Below are 18,899 nucleotides of genomic sequence, written 5' to 3'. Positions count from 1 at the left end.
GTGCGCCGCACTGGAGGGAGAGCAGCAGCCGCGCTGGAGGCAGAGAACTTGAAGGAGGAGGGGGACTGGAGCCGCAGCAGCGCGATGTCTCTGACAGATTTTTTAAAACTTTACATAGTAATATTTTGGAAACGGCATGAAATATTTAAATAATATTTTGTATTTTTCTTAGACTACATATATACTCTCCATATACCAAATGTTATCAAAATCTGAGCTGGTGAGGTAAAATGAGTGTGTTGATTTGACACGGAATGAACCCGAAACCTCCCCCTCTCTGCAGCGTAATGCCCCCTACACACTCGGCGATCTGCCGCCGAGCTGCATAACGGCGGATACGGCCAACGGGCGACCCGGCGGCGGGGGGCAGGTGACGGGGGAGTGATGTTTCTTCACTCCGTCAGTCACCCGGCTCCATGGCACTGCATGCTAATATGGACGAGATTGTCCATATCGGCCTGCATGCTTAAGCGCAGGGTCGCGCATCGTTCATCGTTGGTGCCTAAAACTGAACGATATGAACGAGTTCTCGTTCATTAAAGAACGAAAACGTTCATATCGTTCAGTGTTATTGCCTAATGTGTAGGGCTCTTAACCCTAACCCTCGCCGGGGGTGCCTAAACGCAGATCTCCCCCCCCCCCCCAGGATAACAGTGGGAGTCCCCGCATACCTATGATCAAGATGCCAGTGGTCGGGATTCCGCCGTCTGCATTATGGCCGCGTGTTGGGATTCCAGCGCCAGGATTATGACTGCCGATATCCCGACCACTAGCATCCTGACCGGGTCCCGATCTGAAAAACCATTGTCTGTTTTCCATTGTTTGGTGTGTACCCAGCTTAAGAGTTCAAGTTTTAAGGATATCCATGTTTAAGGACAGGTGACTTAATTTATTATGATTTAGCTATGTGTGCTCAAACTTGGATATCTATAAAACCTGTCCTGTTAGGATTCCTCGAGTAATAAGTTTGGGAACCACCATTATAGATTATTGTTTCCCAACACTAGTCCACAGAAAAACAGTACATACCTGTAGATCTATTATTTGAGCATCTGTATTAATTACTTAATTACTGGCTAAAACAGTTTAAAAGCGCCAGTTGTGGATTTAATTATTTGTGATACTAGGGGTCCATAAGGACTAGAATTGGGAAACTGTTTTAGGAAGTTATCTGTCAGCTGCTCCTTCTTCCAACTGTACACTGGGGGTCATTCTGACCCGTTCGCACGCACCGGTTGTTCGCTGCGGTGTGAACGGGTCAGAACTGAGCATGCACGGCGTGCGCATTGCGCACATGCGCCGTTGTGTGAAGAAAAGACGCAGCGCTGGACGGAAAGAAAATTGACAGCGGAGAGACGTCCGGGGCGGATACTCACCGTTGGAGGCCATTTTTGGGGATTGGTAAGAAGAACGCAGGCGTGTCCAGGCGAACGGAGGGCAGATGTCTGACGTCAGGACCAGGACCTTCATCGTTGGATCCGTCGCACTGGGTAAGTAGCTGTAGGGCTGGTCTTGTTTTGCAGGAACATTTTTAAGCATAGCAGGGCTGCACAAGCAATCGCAGCCCTGCTATGCTAAAATACACTCCCCCATAGGCGGGGATTAGTTGATCGCAGCAGCAGCTAAATGTTGCTGGCTGCGATCAACTCGGAATGACCCCCACTGTCTCCTGTTCTACAGAGCTCTGCTGCTACCTGTTCTTCTACAGCACACTGCCCCTGAAACAGTCAAAACAGCTCTGCATAACAGGGGGTTCTGCAGAGCTGTTTTTACTGTTTCTAAATGTACAACTCACCCTAGACCACAAATACATAAATGTATCTTAACTGCCAGTGGCTCCTAAAACATATTTTCCAACATCCTGCTTATTATTTTTCTGATTTCTTTGAGCACCCTGCAGCATTTGTAGCATCTCCCAGCCTGGGAGAGTGAGCATTACCAGGCAACAAGACATTTGGTGATGTATTGTTTACACTTGCGTTATCAAGCAACAACTAATATTGACACGCCAAGCTTTGACTAAAACATATATACTCATTTCACAGCCCAGCGCACACTGACTGTGCACAAGTAGCACTATTACAAAGCAACATAATCTTGGTACACTGTGAGAAAGATCAGCACCTAAGCTGTTGTGTTGGCAAATACTGACTACCTTGCAGGGTTATTGAATATACAGGTTATTTATTGATCACAGAGTTTTCATAATTTAGTTTGAAAATTGTTCTACAGTGTATTTTTATAATGTTACAGAACTTGAATTGAATTAACATGCTAGTGTTAAAATTCCCTTTCTGAGTGAACGCATCCCCCAGGAATTGTTTTTCTTATGGTCCACTTTTGTGTCTGATAAGCAGCAAGTACATTTGGATATGCTCCAAAAAGTTTCTATTTTAACACCTGTCTTTTCTCTGACGTCCTAGTGGATGCTGGGAACTCCGTAAGGACCATGGGGAATAGCGGGCTCCGAAGGAGGCTGGGCACTCTAGAAAGATTTATGACTACCTGGTGTGCACTGGCTCCTCCCACTATGACCCTCCTCCAAGCCTCAGTTAGATCTTGTGCCCGGCCGAGGTTGGATGCACACTAGGGGCTCTCCTGAGCCTCTAGAAAGAAAGTATAGAATTAGGTTTTTTATTTTCAGTGAGACCTGCTGGCAACAGGCTCACTGCAGCGAGGGACTAAGGGGAGAAGAAGCGAACTCGCCTGCTTGCAGCCGGATTGGGCTTCTTAGGCTACTGGACACCATTAGCTCCAGAGGGATCGACCGCAGGCCCAGTCCTTGGTGTTCGGTCCCTGAGCCGCGCCGCCGTCCCCCTTACAGAGCCAGAAGCAAGAAGAGGTCCGGAAAATCGGCGGCAGAAGACATCAGTCTTCACCAAGGTAGCGCACAGCACTGCCGCTGTGCGCCATTGCTCCTCATGCACACTTCACACTCCGGTCACTGAGGGGGGCGCCCTGAGCAGCAATAAAAACACCTTGGCTGGCAAAAATACCACAATATATAGCCCCAGAGGCTATATATGTGGTAAATACCCCTGCCAGAATCCAGAAAAAAGCGGGAGAATAGGCCGCGGAAAAGGGGCGGAGCTATCTCCCTCAGACACACTGGCGCCATTTTCTCTTCACAGTGCAACTGGAAGAAAGCTCCCCAGGCTCTCCCCTGTAGTTTTCAGGCTCAAAGGGTTAAAAAGAGAGGGGGGGCACTAAATTTAGGCGCAATATTGTATATACAAGCAGCTATGGGGGAAAATTCACTCAGTTATAGTGTTAATCCCCACATTATATGGCGCTCTGGTGTGTGCTGGCATACTCTCTCTCTGTCTCCCCAAAGGGCTTTGTGGGTCCTGTCCTCAGTCAGAGCATTCCCTGTGTGTGTGCGGTGTGTCGGTACAGCTGTGTCGACATGTTTGAGGAGGAGGCTTATATAGTGACGGAGCAGATGCCGATAAATGTGATGTCGCCCCCTGTGGGGCCGACACCAGAGTGGATGGTTAGGTAAAAGGTATTAACCGACAGTGTCAACTCCTTACATAAAAGGGTGGATAACGTAACAGCTGTGGGACAGCCGGCTTCTCAGCCCGTGCCTGCCCAGGCGTCTCAAAGGCCATCAGGGGCTCAAAAACGCCCGCTCATTCAGATGGCAGACACAGATGTCGACACGGAGTCTGACTCCAGTGTCGACAAGGTTGAGACATATACACAATCCACTAGGAACATCCGTGACTTGATCCCGGCAATAAAAAATGTGTTACACATTTCTGACATTATCCTCTAAAAATGGGTTTTTATGTTTGGGGAGAAAAAGCAGGCAGTGTTTTGTTCCCCCATCAGATGAATGAATGAAGTGTGTGAAAAGCGTGGGTTCCCCCTGATAAGAAACTGGTAATTTCTAATAAGTTACTGATGGCGTACCTTTTCCCGCCAGAGGATAAGTTACGCTGGGAGATATCTCCTAGGGTGGATAAGGCGCTCACACGGTTGTCAAAATAGGTTTGGCACTGCCGTTTTAGGAACGGCCACTTTGAAGGTACCTGTTGATAAAAAGCAGGAGGCTATCCTGAAGTCTGTATTTACACACTCAGGTACTAGACTGAAACCTGCAGAGCGTGCTGCTGCAGCGTGGTCGGTGACCCTGTCAAACATACTAGTTTGCTAACATGAGAACATATTAAAGACGTCGTCTTATATATGAGGGATGCACAGAGGGATATTTTGCCGGCTGGCATCCAAAATGAATGTAATGTCCATTCTGTCAGGAGGGTATTAGAGACCTGTCACTGGACAGGTGATGCTGACCTTAAAAGGCGCATAGAGATTCTGCCTTATAAGGGTGAGGAATTATTTGGGGATGGTCTCTGGGACCTCGTATCCGCAGCAACAGCTGGGAAGAAATATTTTTACCTCAATTTTCCTCACAGACTAAGAAAGCACTGTATTATCAGGTACAGTCCTTTCGGCTTCAGAAAAGCAAGCGGGTCAAAGGCGCTTCCTATCTGTACAGAGACAAGGGAAGAGGGAAAAAGCTGCACCAGTCAGCCTGTTCCCAGAATCATAATTCTTCTCTCGCTTCCTCTGAGTCCACAGCATGACGCGGGGGCTCCACAGGTGTAGCCAGGTACGGTGGGGGGCCGTCTCAAAAATTTCAGCGATCAGTGGGCTCGCTCACAGGTGGATCCCTGTTTCATTCAAGTAGTATTTCAGGGGTACAAGCTGGAATTCGATATGTCTTCCCCCCGCCGTTTCCTCAAATATGCCTTGCCGACAACTCCCTCAGGCAGGGAGGCTGTGCTAGAGGCAATTAATAAGCTGTATTCCCAGCAGGTAATACTTAAGGTGCCCCTACTCCAACAAGGACGGGGTTACTATTCCACACGGTTTGGGGTACCGAAACCGCATGGTTCGGTGTGACCCTTTTTTATATTTAAAATCCTTGAACACATACATAAAAAATTCAAGTTCAAGATGGAATCGCTCAGGGCGGTTATTGCAAGCCTGGACGAGGGGGATTACATGGTATCCCGGGACATCAAGGATGCTTACCTGCATGTCCCTATTTACTATCCTCGCCAGGAGTACCTCAGATTGTGGTACAGGATTACCATTACCAAGTCCAGACTCTGCCGTTTGGACTGTACATGGCACCGAGGGTGTTACCATGGTAATGGCCGGAATGATGATACTCCTTCGAAAAGGGGAGTTTTTAATTATCCCGTACTTGGACAATCTCCTTATAAGGGCAAGGTCCAAGGAGCAGTTGCTAGTCGGGGTAGCACTATTTTGGAAAGTGCTACAACAGCACGGTTGGATTCTAAACAGTCCAGAGTCACAGCTGGTTCCTACGACACGTCTACTGTTCCTGGGGATGGTTCTGGACACAGACCAAAAATAAGTGTTTCTCCAGGAGGAGAAAGCCAAGGAGCTGTCATCTCTAGTCAGAGACCTCCTGAAGCCAAAACAGTTATCGGTGCATCATTGCACGCGAGTCCTGGGAAAAATGATAGCTTCCTACGAAGCAATCCCATTCGGCAGGTTCCATGCAAGAACTTTTCAGGGGGACCTGTTAGACAAGTGGTCCGGGTCGCATCTTCAGATGCATTAGGCTGATAACCCTGTCTCCAAGGACCAGGGTATCTCTACTGTAGTGGCTGTAGAGTGCCCATCTTCAAGAGGGCCGCAGGTTCGACATACAGGACTAGGTCCTAGTGACCATGGATGCCAGCCTTTGAGGCTGGGGGGCAGTCACACAGGGAAGAACCTTCCAGGGACTTTGGTCAAGTCAGGTGACTTCCTTACATAAATATGCTGGAACAGAGGGCCATTTACAATGCCCTGAGTCAGGCAAGGCCTCTGCTTCAAAACCAGCCGGTCCTGATCCAATCAGGCAACATCACGGCAGTCGCCCATGTAAACCAACAGGGCGGCACAAGAAGCAGGATGGCAGAAGCCACAAGGATTCTCCGATGGGCGGAAAATCATGTGTTAGCACTGTCAGCAGTGTTCATTCCCGGAGTGGACAACTGGGAAGCAGATCTTCTCAGCAGACACGACTTCCACCCGAGAGTGTGGGGACTTCATCCAGAAGTCTTCCAAAGGATTGTACACCATTGGGAAAGGCCACAGGTGCACATGAAGGCGTCCCGCCTCAACAAAAAGCTATAAAAGATATTGCGCCAGGTCAAGGGACCTTCAGGCGATAGCTGTGGACGCTCTGGTAACACCGTGGGTGTACCAGTCGGTTTATGTGTTCCCCCCTCTGCCTCTCATACCAAAGGTACTGAGAATAATAAGAAGGCGAGGAGTAAGAACGATACTCGTGGTTCCGGATTGGCCAAGAAGAGCCTGGTACCCAGAACTTCAAGAAACTATATATCAGAGGACCCATGGCCTCTGCCGCTCAGACAGGACCTGCTGCAGCAGGGGCCCTGTCTGTTCCAAGACTTACCGCGGCTATGTTTTGATGGCATGGCGGTTGAACGCCGGATCCTAAAGGAAAGGGGCATTCCGGAGGAAGTCATTCCTACGCTGATTCAAGCCAGGAAAGATGTTACTGCAAAACATTATCACCGCATATGGCGGAAATATGTTGCTTGGTGTGAGGCCAAAAAAGGCCCCAACAGAGGAATTTCAACTAGGTCGATTTCTGCATTTCCTACAAGCAGGAGTGTCTATGGGCCTAAAATTAGGCTCCATTAAGATACAGATCTCGGCTCTGTCGATTTTCTTCCAAAAAAAAAAATTAGCTTCAGTACCTGAAGTTCAGACATTGTAAAAGGAGTGCTGCATATTCAGCCCCCAGTTGTGCCTCCAGTGGCACCTTGGGATCTCAACGTGGTGTTGAGTTTCTTAAAATCACATTGGTTTGAACCACTAAAAACCGTGGATCTAAAATATCTCACGTTGAAAGTGGTCATGTTATTGGCCTTGGTTTCGGCCAGGCGTGTATCAGAATTGGCGGCTTTGTCATATAAAAGTCCTTATCTGATTTTCCATATGGATAGGGCAGAATTGAGGACTCGTCCCCAGTTTCTCCTTAAGGTGGTATCAGTTTTTCACTTGAACCAACCTATTGTGGTGCCTGCGGCTGCTAGGGACTTGGAGGATTCCAAGTTACTGGACGTAGTCAGGGCCTTGGAAAAATTATGTTTCCAGGACGGCTAGAGTCAGGAAAATTGACTCGCTATTTATCCTGTATGCACCCAACAGGCTGGGTGCTCCTGCTTCTAAGCAGACTATCGCTCGCTGGATCTGTGAAATGATTCAGCAGGCGCATTCTGCGGCTGGACTGCCGCATCCTAAATCAGTGAAAGCCCATTCCACAGGGAAGGTGGGCTCATCTTGGGCGGCTGCCCGAGGGGTCTCGGCTTTACAACTTTGCCGAGCTGTTACTTGGTCAGGGGCAAACACGTTTGCAAAATTCTACAAATTTGATACCCTGGCTGAGGAGGAACTTGAGTTCTCTCATTCGGTGCTGCAGAGTCATCCGCACTCTCCCGCCCGTTTGGGAGCTTTGGTATAATCCCCATGGTCCTTACGGAGTTCCCAGCATCCACTAGGACGTCAGAGAAAATAAGATTTTACTCACCGGTAAATCTATTTCTCGTAGTCCGTAGTGGATGCTGGGCGCCCATCCCAAGTGCGGATTGTCTGCAATACTTGTAAATAGTTATTGCTAACTAAAGGGTTATTGTTGAGCCATCTGTTGAGAGGCTCAGTTGTTTTCATACTGTCAAACTGGATATAGTATCACGAGTTGTACGGTGTGATTGGTGTGGCTGGTATGAGTCTTACCCGGGATTCAAAATCCTTCCTTATTATGTCAGCTCGTCCGGGCACAGTGTCCTAACTGAGGCTTGGAGGAGGGTCATAGTGGGAGGAGCCAGTGCACACCAGGTAGTCATAAATCTTTCTAGAGTGCCCAGCCTCCTTCGGAGCCCGCTATTCCCCATGGTCCTTACGGAGTTCCCAGCATCCACTACGGACTACGAGAAATAGATTTACCGGTGAGTAAAATCTTATTTTTGGCAAGTTGTTTAATAGTAGTTAACTTTTTGTTTTCTTTTTATATTGCGTTTTATATTGTTTGTATGTTTTTAGATGGTTTAGATTGTATGTGTTTTGGCATTGCATGGTGTTTGTAGAAAAAACTATGTGGTATTTTGTGATTACCAGGATGCAGGTGTATTGTTATAAAGCTAAGAAAGAGTGTGACTTTATTTTTATACTAGTTGTTCTACCCGTTCTTCGCACAGGAGTTTCAGATTTTTACGGTTGTACATATAAATGAGTGCTAAAAATGTGGTAAATCTGTAGTGATGTAAATTTGAGATGTCTTAATGTAAGTAAATATAAATCCATGGTTCTTGGTGTTACCCGAGGCGCACCTGTAGCAGATACGGTAAAAAGTGACAGGACCATTTTTATAACTTATTAAATTCTGCACACTGGAGGTGCAATCCAAATTTTGATCTGATTGTCCGTTTGGGCGTTATCATTCATGCAATGCAAGCCACACATCGGTAATGATGTCATGATGTAAACCCCCTTTTCATCCCCTGAGGGGAGGTTTATTAAAATTCTGATTATGTAGTTTTCCTATTTCCCATCTGAAGAATACCTATGTTGTATTTCAACTTCCTAACATATCGAGAAGTAAGAGAATTAGTGATGAGTCAGTCAGTAAGTCAGTGAGTGAGGGCTTAGATAGGTAGATAGATAGATAGATAGATAGATAGATAGATAGATAGATAGATAGATAGATAGATAGATAGATAGATAGATCGATCGATCGATAATATATTTCAGTGTCCAGCTTTTAGATGTTGGTTGGTATGAGAATAACTGCATATTTGTTATTTTTGTATGTATTGGCAGTTGGACACTTATGGTTCTCCAGTAAATAATATGGAGCAAGGGGTGTTGTAAGCAATTGAGAATTTTTATTCGCTTGCCATTCATAAAGCCAATTGATTCCACTTCATGACTTACTGTATGTACAAACCTTGGTTTTATATATATATATATATATATATATATATATATATTTATTTTTCTGCATATTAAATGCTCAGGTAATTGATGTCGGATCCATTCCGACATTCATTTGTCGGAATGGATCCGACCTGGGCTATTAAAAAAAGTCGAATTGAGAGGCAGGAGCTTAGAGCCGTGGGCAGACGGGGGAGAGCAGCGCTATATAGCCGCTGCTCTCCCCCGTCTGCTCGCGGCTCTCCCCCGTCTCCCCCCCCCCCCCGTCTCTCTGCCTCTCCCTGTCAGCAGCGGCGAGGGAGAGGTAACTGCAGCGGCCAAGGGTACCTGTCAGGCGGCGGGGGACGCTGTCAGGCGGCGGGGGACGCTGTCAGCGACGGCCGGGGAACCTGTCGGAGGCGGCCGGGGGACCTGTCAGCGGAGGCCGGGGGCACCCTTCAGAGGTAGTGCTCTGCAGCCCGCCGCCCTGCTCCCGTCTCATGTCTCCACGTCCCTCCGCTCCCCGTCCCCGCATCACAGCCGACGCTCGCGGCAGCGTCCACCCGGCTCTAGCAAGCGAGGTCTCGCTTGCTGGAGCCGGGTGGACGCTGCTGTCAGCGGCGGCTGTGACATCCTCCAGCACTGCTCTCCCCCCATCTGGCTGCCCGCGGCTCTCTCCCCGTCTCCCCGCGACTCTCCCCCCTCTCCTCCACTAAGGTCCCTCATCTCAGTCCGACATTTTTTTATGTCGGACTAAGATGGTCGGAAACGGGGCCAAATCCTGTCGAATTTGGCCCCGTTTCCCTCAAAAGTACGTGAATCGGCAGCTATACCGCCTAGTCACGTACTATTCGACAAGTCGAATTCCCCGGCTTCTCGAATAAAATTAGATGGGATTGAATAGGTCGAATCACGGTTCGACCTTAAAAAGTCGAAAACTGCCGTCTTTTCGACAGACGGCAGCTTTCGACCCTAATTGAATATACCCCATAAGCTTCTATATACTTATAAGCCAATTAACCCTATAAGGGTAGTTGTGAAAATTAGAATTACATAGTAACATAGTAACATAGTATCTGAGGTTGAAAAAAGACAATTGTCCATCGAGTTCAACCTATTTGTGGTGTCCTATGCATGATGATTTGACTAAAATTTCTGACTGATGCTGCTGTCAGCCATTGCATTTTATCCCTATTTATAGTAACTATAATGCATGACTATGCACCATACCCCTGGATATCCTTATCCAATAGGAATTTATCTAACCCATTCTTAAAGGTGTTGACAGATTCCGCCATTACAACTCCCTCGGGCAGGGAATTCCAAACACGTATTGTCCTTACCGTGAAAAAGCCTTTACGCCGTATTGTGCGGAATCTCCTCTCCTCTAACCTGAGCGAGTGTCCACGAGTCCTCTGTGTTGATCTAACCAAAAACAGGTCCCGCGCAAGCTCTGTGTATTGTCCCCTTATATATTTGTAGATGTTGATCATATCCCCTCTTAGTCTCCGCTTTTCCAATGTAAACATGCCTAGTCTTTCAAGCCTTTCCTTGTATTGCATCGTCTCCATGCCCTTAATTAGTTTGGTCGCCCTCCTCTGTACCTTTTCAAGCTCCAGGATATCCTTTTTGTAGTACGGTGCCCAGAATTGTACACAGTATTCAAGGTGTGGCCTCACTAGTGATTTATATAACAGGAGTATAATACTCTCGTCCCTAGCATCAATACCCCGTTTTATGCATGCTAATATCTTATTAGCCTTCTTTGCTGCAGTCCTACTTTGGGTACTACTGCTTAGCTTGCTATCTATGAGGACACCTAAGTCCTTTTCCAGTACAGAATCCCCTAATTTTACCCCATTTAGTAGGTAGGTGTAATTTTTGTTCTTGTTACCACAGTGCATTACCTTACACTTGTCTGTGTTGAAGCGCATTCTCCATTTGGCTGCCCATGCTTCTAATTTAACTAAGTCGTTCTGAAGAGACTCGGCATCCTCCTCTGTATTTATAGCCTTACACAATTTGGTATCATCTGCAAAAATTGACACCATGCTCTCTAGACCTTCTGTTAGGTCGTTAATGAAAATATTGAACAATAGCGGTCCTAATACTGAGCCTTGCGGCACACCACTTAGCACTTCAGTCCAAGTTGAAAAGATCCATTAACCACAACGCGCTGCTTCCTATTATCTAACCAGTTTTGGACCCAAGTGCATATTGTGCTTCCTAGCCCTGATTCTTGTAGCTTGTAGATAAGTCTCATGTGTGGTACAGTATCGAACGCTTTGGCAAAGTCTAAAAAGATTACATCCACGTCTTTACCCTGATCTAGGTTTGCGCTTACTGTTTCATAAAAGCCAAGTAAGTTGGTTTGACAGGATCTGTCCTTCATAAACCCATGTTGATTCCTTTTAATGACCTTATTGGTTTCAAGGAACTTCTGAATACTATCTCTTAGAATACCTTCCAATACTTTCCCCACTATAGATGTAAGACTAACTGGTCTATAATTACCTGGTTCAGCTTTACTTCCCTTTTTGAATATAGGCACTACTTCCGCTATATGCCAGTCTTTGGGAACCATACCTGATATAACTGAATCCTCAAAGATCAAAGATAGCGGTTTTGCCAGTTCAGAGTGAAGCTCCATTAGAACCCTTGGATGAATACCATCGGGCCCTGGTGATTTATTAATCTTTAAATGTTTTAATTGGTCACAGACTACTTCCTCGCTTAAATAAGTAACTATCAGTGTGATATTCTCATTATTGAGATTGTGTGTCAGTCCCTGAATTGGGTCCTCTCTAGTGAATACTGTTGAAAAAAACTCATTTAGTGTGTCCGCTATGTCATTATCATTTTTGCTTAAGACTTAATTATGTAGACTAAGATAAGTTGTATTTATCAGTTTGTCAGAAATCAAAATAGGGCCATTTTCAAGGACAACATGGTTATTAAGCTGGCACTATACTTGGTAATTAGGGACAAATAGTAATTATGACGTATATACTGTACATTTTGCACTATCAGGCAATTATATTTGCAAGCCTGTGTCTTACAGACAAGTGAGCCAGGGACAACATCCGCAGCTGCATGGTAAGAACAAGTTGTCTCAAGATTCTAATCTGAAACCAGTCTGGCAGAATGAGAGGTCAGTGACTACATTTCCAGTTCTGTTGTACACAATATCCACTCAGTTGTAAAGCTACAGTAATAACAACTCATTAAATAAGGCTGATTTTCTTTCATCATAAGAATTAAAATATATTTCAAAATGCTATTACAATTAAAAACATGGCTAGTTCCACTTCTGGAAATGGCAGATTTACAATGTGGGAATTGTTACATTTATATTATACAATATTTCTCTAACGTCCTAGTGGATGCTGGGGACTCCGTAAGGACCATGGGGAATAGACGGGCTCCGCAGGAGACATGGGCACTTTAAGAAAGAATTTAGATTCTGGTGTGCTCTGGCTCCTCCCTCTATGTCCCTCCTCCAGACCTCATTTGAATCTGTGCCCGGACGAGCTGGGTGCTGTTCAGTGAGCTCTCCTGCGCTTGCTGTGAGAAAGTATTTTGTTAGGTTTTTTATTTTCAGGGAGCTCTGCTGGCAACAGACTCCCTGCATCGTGGGACAGAGGGGAGAGAAGCAGCCCTACTCTCTGAAGCTAGGTCCTGCTTCTTAAGGTGGGTACACACTATTAGATATATCTGCAGATCAATTGATCTGCAGATATATCTATGTACGGATCGGGCAGTGTGCTGTGCATACACACAGCCCGATCCGTCGGGGGACTGACGTCATGAACTGGGCGGGCGGCCGCTCGCGCCCGCCCAGTTCACCTGTCAATCACCGCCGGCCGCCGCAGCATGTGTACGGGCGGTCGGACGACCGCCCCGTACACACACAGCGACGCGCCAATATATCGTTAGATATATTGGCTGTCGGCTGTGCTGCGCGGCCGACGCGATACGTCTGTGAACGACGGAGTTCACAGACGTATCGCCCGTACACACTGGCCGACGGTCCCGCGATGTATCGGCCGTTCAAGAGAACGGCCGATACATCGACCAGTGTGTACGGGCCTTAAGGCTACTGGACACCATTAGCTCCAGAGGGATCGTACGCAGGATCTCACCCTCGTCGTCCGATCCCAGAGCCGCGCCGCCGTCCCCCTCGCAGAGCCGGAAGACAGAAGCCGGGTGAGTATGAGAAGCAAGAAGACTTCAAAATCGGCGGCAGAAGACTCCGTTCTTCACTGAGGTAACGCACAGCACTGCAGCTGTGCGCCATTGCTCCCACACACCTCACATACTCCGGTCACTGTAAGGGTGCAGGGCGCAGGGGGGGGAGCCCTGGGCAGCATATGGACCTCTTTTGGCAAAAGTACACATATATACAGTTGGGCACTGTATATATGTATGAGCCCCCGCCAAGAAAATGTATATTTAAGCGGGACAGAAGCCCGCCGTCGAGGGGGCGGGGCTTATTCCTCAGCACTCACCTGCGCCATTTTTTCCTCCACAGCTCCGCTGAGAGGAAGCTCCCCAGGCTCTCCCCTGCAGATACACGGTAGAAAAGGGTAAAAAGAGAGGGGGGGCACATAATTAGGCGCAAAAATCAATATAAACAGCAGCTACTGGGTTAACATTAAGTTACTGTGTTATTCCTGGGTTTATAGCGCTGGGGTGTGTGCTGGCATACTCTCTCTCTGTCTCTCCAAAGGGCCTTGTGGGGGAATTGTCTTCAGATGAGCATTCCCTGAGTGTGTGGTGTGTGGGTACGTGTGTGTCGACATGTCTGAGGTAAAAGGCTCCCCTAAGGAGGTGATGGAGCAAATGTGTGTGTGAGTGGTGTCTCCGTCGACAACGCCGACACCTGTTTGGATATGTGAAATTAAGTGCTGAGGTAAATTTATTGCACAAAAGATTAGACAACAGACAGGGAATCTACCCATGTCTGTCCCTATGTCGCAGAGACATTCAGAGTCTCTCAATGATCACTATCCAAAATAATAGACACTGATATCGACACGGAGTCTGACTCCAGTGTCGACTACGATAATGCAAAGTTACAGCCAAAATGGCAGGAAAGTATTCAATATATGATTATTGTAATAAAAAAATGTTTTGCATATCACTGATGACTCATCTGTCCCTGACACAAGGGTACACATGTTTAAGGGGAAGAAAGCTGAGGTAAATTTCCCTTCTCTCATGAAGAAAAAGAGCGGGAATCTCCAGACAAGAGACTGCAGTTTCCCACAAAGAATTCTCAGGGAGTATCCTTTCCCTACTAGGGCCAGGATACGATGGGAATCTTCCCCTAGGGTGTCACGTTTGCCCAAAAGGTAGCGCTGACTTAACAGCTATCCTCAGGGATCCTGCAGATGCATGCAGTAAAAGTACTTTGAAGTCCATTTACACACTTTCTGGTACACTACTCAGACCGGCGATTGTGTCGGCATGGCTTTATAGCGCTGTAGCAGCGTGGACAGATACCTTATCAGCAGAGATTGAGACCCTAGTATGTATATATATATGTATATATATAGATATATATATATATATAAAAGATGCTGTCTTAGATATATATATAAAACATGCCCAAAGAGGCATTAGTCTACTGGGTTCTAGAGTCAACGCTATGTCGATTTCTGCTTGACGTGTCCTGTGGAACATGCAATGGACAGGTGATGCCGACTTAAGAGACATATGGAAGGTTTACCTTACAAGGCTGAGGATTGTGTGGAGAAGGGATCTCGGACCTGGTCTCCACAGCTATAGCTGGTAATTCTGATATTTTGCCTTATATTCCTGCACAGCCTAGGAAAGCACGACATTATAAAATGCAGTCCTTTCGATCACAAAGAAACAAGAAAGTCCGAGGTGCGTCCTTTCTTGCCAGAGGCAGGGGCAGAGGAAAGAAGCTGCACAACACAGCTAGTTCCCAGGAACAGAAGTCCTCCCCGGCCTCTACAAAATCCACCGCATGTTGCTGGGGCTCCACAGGCGGAGCTAGGCCCGGTGGGGGCACGTCTTCGAAATTTCAGCCACAAGTGGGTTCACTCCCTGTTGGATCCCTGGGCAATAGATATTGTGTCTCAGGGATACAAGCTGGACTTCGAGGAGATGCCCCCTAACCGACGGCCCTGCCGGCTTCCCCCCACGAGAGGGAAATAGTGTTAACTGCAATTCACAAATTGTATCTTCCACAGGTGGTGGTCAAGGTTCCCCTCCTTCAACAAGGAGGGGGTTATTATTCGACCATGTTGTAGTCCTGAAACCGGACGGTTCGGTCAGACCCATATTGAATTTAAAATCCCTGAACATATACTTGAAAAGGTTCAAGTTCAAGATGGAATCGCTGAGAGCGGTCGTCGCAAGCCTGGAAGGGGGGGATTTTATGGTGTCTCTGGACATAAAGGATGCATACCTTCATGTCCCCATTTATCCACCTCATCAGGCGTACCTCAGATTTGTGGTACAGGATTGAGACGTTGCCGTTTGGTCTCTCCACGGCACCGAGAATATTTACCAAGGTAATGGCGGAAATGATGGTACTCCTGCGGAAGCAAGGGGTCGCAATTATCCCATAATTGGACGATCTCCTCATAAAAGCGGGATCAAGAGAGCAGTTGCTGATCAGCGTAGCACTTTCTCTGGAAGTGTAACGGCAACAGGGCTGGGTTCTAAATATTCCAAAGTCGCAGTTGGTTCCTACGGCTCGTCTGCCTTTCCTAGGCATGATTCTAGACACAGACCAGAAAAGGGTTTATCTCCCGATAGAGAGAGCTCAGGAGCTCATGACACTGGTCAGGAACCTCTTAAAACCAAAACAGGTGTCAGTGCATCACTGCACTCGAGTCCTGGGAAGGATGGTGGCATCATACGAGGCCATTCCCTTCGGCAGGTTCCATGCGAGGACCTTTCAATGGGACTTACTGGACAAGTGGTCCGGATCACATCTTCAGATGCATCGGTTAATCACCCTATCCCCCAGGGCCAGGGTGTCTCTCCTGTGGTGGCTGCAGAATGTTCACCTTCTCGAGGGCCGCAGATTCGGCATTCAGGACTGGGTCCTGGTGACCACGGATGCAAGCCTCCGAGGGTGGGGAGCAGTCACACAGGGAAGAAATTTCCAAGGTCTGTGGTCAAGTCAGGAGACTTGCCTTCACATCAACATACTGGAACTAAGGGCCGTATACAACGCCCTACGTCAAGCGGAGACCCTGCTTCGCGACCAACCGGTTCTGATTCAGTCAGACACCATCACCGCAGTGGCTCATGTAAACCGACAAGGCGGCACAAGGAGCAGGGTAGCGATGGCGTAAGCCACCAGAATTCTTCGCTGGGCGGAAAATCACGTAAGCGCACTGTCAGCAGTGTTCATCCCGGGAGTGGACAACTGGGAAGCAGACTTCCTCAGCAGACACGACCTCCATCCGGGAGAGTGGAGACTTCATCAGGAAATCTTCGCACAGATGAGGGCATCACGCCTCAACAAAAAACTACAGAGGTATTGCGCCAGGTCAAGAGACCCTCAGGCGATAGCTGTAGACGCCCTGGTGACACCGTGGGTGTTCCAGTCGGTCTATGTATTTCCTCCTCTTCCTCTCATACCCAAGGTGCTGAGAATAATAAGAAAAAGAGGAGTGAGAACGATACTAATTGTTCCAGATTGGTCACGAAGGGCCGTGGCCTCTTCCTCTAAGACAGGACTTGTTGCAACAGGGGCCCTGTCTGTTCCAAGACTTACCGCGGCTGCGTTTGACGGCATGGCGGTTGAACGCCGGATCCTAGCAGAGAAAGGCATTCCGGATGAGGTCATTCCTACGCTGATAAAGGCTAGGAAGGACGTGACAGCTCAACATTATCACCGTATATGGCGAAAATATGTTGCTTGGTGTGAGGCCAGGAATGCCCCTACGGAGGAATTCCAGCTGGGCCGTTTCCTTCACTCCCTACGGTCAGCAGTGAATTTGGGCCTAAAATTGGGTCCATTGAGGTCCAGATTTCGGCCCTATCCATTTTCTTTCAAAAGGAGTTGACTTCTCTACCTGAAGTTCAGACGTTTGTAAAGGGAGTGCTGCATATTCAGCCTCCTTTTGTGCCTCCAGTGGCACCTTGGGATCTTAACGTGGTGTTGAGTTTCCTGAAGTCACACTGGTTTGAGCCACTCAAAACCGTGGAGTTAAAATTTCTCACGTGGAAGGTGGTCATGCTATTAGCCTTGGCTTCAGCTAGGTGTGTGTCAGAATTAGCGGCTTTGTCACATAAAAGCCCCTATCTGGTTTTCCATATGGACAGGGCAGAATTACGGACCCGTCAACAATTTCTGCCAAAAGTGGTGTCATCCTTTCATATGAACCAACCTATTGTGGTGCCTGTGGCTACTCGTGACTTGGAGGATTCCGAGTTGCTAGATGTGGTCAGGGCTTTGAAGGTTTATGTAGCCAGAACGGCTAGAGTCAGGAAAACTGAGTCACTGTTTATCCTGTATGCACCCAACAAGCTGGGTGCTCCTGCTTCAAAGCAAACTATTGCTCGCTGGATCTGTAACACGATTCAGCAGGCTCATTCTGCGGCTGGATTGCCGCTTCCAAAGTCAGTAAAAGCCCACTCCACAAGGAAGGTGGGCTCTTCTTGGGCGGCTGCCCGAGGGGTCTCGGCATTACAGCTTTGCCGAGCGGCTACTTGGTCAGGTTCGAACACATTTGCAAAGTTTTACAAGTTTGTTACCCTGGCTGAGGAGGACCTTGTGTTTGCTCATTCGGTGCTGCAGAGTCATCCGCACTCTCCCGCCCGTTTGGGAGCTTTGGTATAATCCCCATGGTCCTTACGGAGTCCCCAGCATCCACTAGGACGTTAGAGAAAATAAGATTTTACTTACCGGTTAATCTATTTCTCGTAGTCCGTAGTGGATGCTGGGCTCCCGTCCCAAGTGCGGACTTCTTCTGCAATACTTGTATATAGTTATTGCTTAAATAAGGGTTATGTTTGGTTGCATCAGGGTTGATCTGATGCTCTGTTGTTCATACTGTTAACTGGGTAAGTTTATCACAAGTTATACGGTGTGATTGGTGTGGCTGGTATGAGTCTTGCCCTGGATTCCAAAATCCTTTCCTTGTACTGTCAGCTCTTCCGGGCACAGTTTCTCTAACTGAGGTCTGGAGGAGGGACATAGAGGGAGGAGCCAGAGCACACCAGTATCCAAATTCTTTCTTAAAGTGCCCTGTCTCCTGCGGAGCCCGTCTATTCCCCATGGTCCTTACGGAGTCCCCAGCATCCACTACGGACTACGAGAAATAGATTTACCGGTAAGTAAAATCTTATTATTCCATTTATATGTATGTAAAAGGTTTACCAGATTCTATTTTTGAGCAAAGTTGCATGTTGTGGACCCCAGTTTTTTTCCACACGTTTCATGCTTATTAATGTGCACAGAAGCATTCCTAGTTTGCATACATGTCTCAAGTCTCAAATGGTGACTGCTGTCGTGCCTGTTGCCCATAGTTTCAGTCTGCCTCTAGTTTCCTGGGACAGTCCTAGGTTTACAAATGTATCCTTTTTTTTTTTCAATATTAGCCAGCTGCACAATAAAGCCCAGTACACACTAGACGATCCCCGCCGACGCCAATATTGGCGACGGCGAGGACCCGGCAGGGTGCCGGCATTGGCATGTGCATACACATTTGCCGTTTCCGGCGGGAAGGGAAGCGATGGCGGGGGGGAGGCAGCAGGGGGAATAATGTCCATGCTGCAGCTGTCGTTAACTAGGACATCCCTTGTCTGTACATGTTCATACGAGGAAGGGGATCGTTAACAACATTGAGTGTACACACTGGACGAGATTGTAAAAGATCTCGCACAGATTGGCCCTTCTGAGCGAGATCTTTTACTTTCTCATCTAGTGTGTATGGAGCTTA

General features: G+C 47.5%; 1 protein-coding gene across 5 annotated transcripts in view; it reads left to right on the top strand.

Annotated features, from left to right (window-relative positions):
• The window catches only part of ST6GALNAC2 (ST6 N-acetylgalactosaminide alpha-2,6-sialyltransferase 2), a 199,569-nt gene that overhangs the window by 22,180 nt on the left and 158,490 nt on the right, over nucleotides 1-18,899 (top strand). For 3 of the 5 annotated variants that reach the window (XM_063960422.1, XM_063960419.1, XM_063960418.1), the window contains exon 2: nucleotides 12,029-12,118. The exons of the other annotated variants lie outside the window; for them this stretch is intronic. In XM_063960422.1, the coding sequence (XP_063816492.1) occupies nucleotides 12,029-12,118 (90 nt within the window). The remainder of the gene's footprint in view (nucleotides 1-12,028; nucleotides 12,119-18,899) is intronic. 5 annotated transcript variants of the gene reach the window in all.

The sequence above is a fragment of the Pseudophryne corroboree genome, chromosome 3 (assembly GCF_028390025.1).
Source record: "Pseudophryne corroboree isolate aPseCor3 chromosome 3, aPseCor3.hap2, whole genome shotgun sequence".
Classification (NCBI taxonomy): Eukaryota; Metazoa; Chordata; class Amphibia; order Anura; family Myobatrachidae; genus Pseudophryne; species Pseudophryne corroboree.
This window is presented reverse-complemented; position numbering and strand designations above follow the sequence as displayed.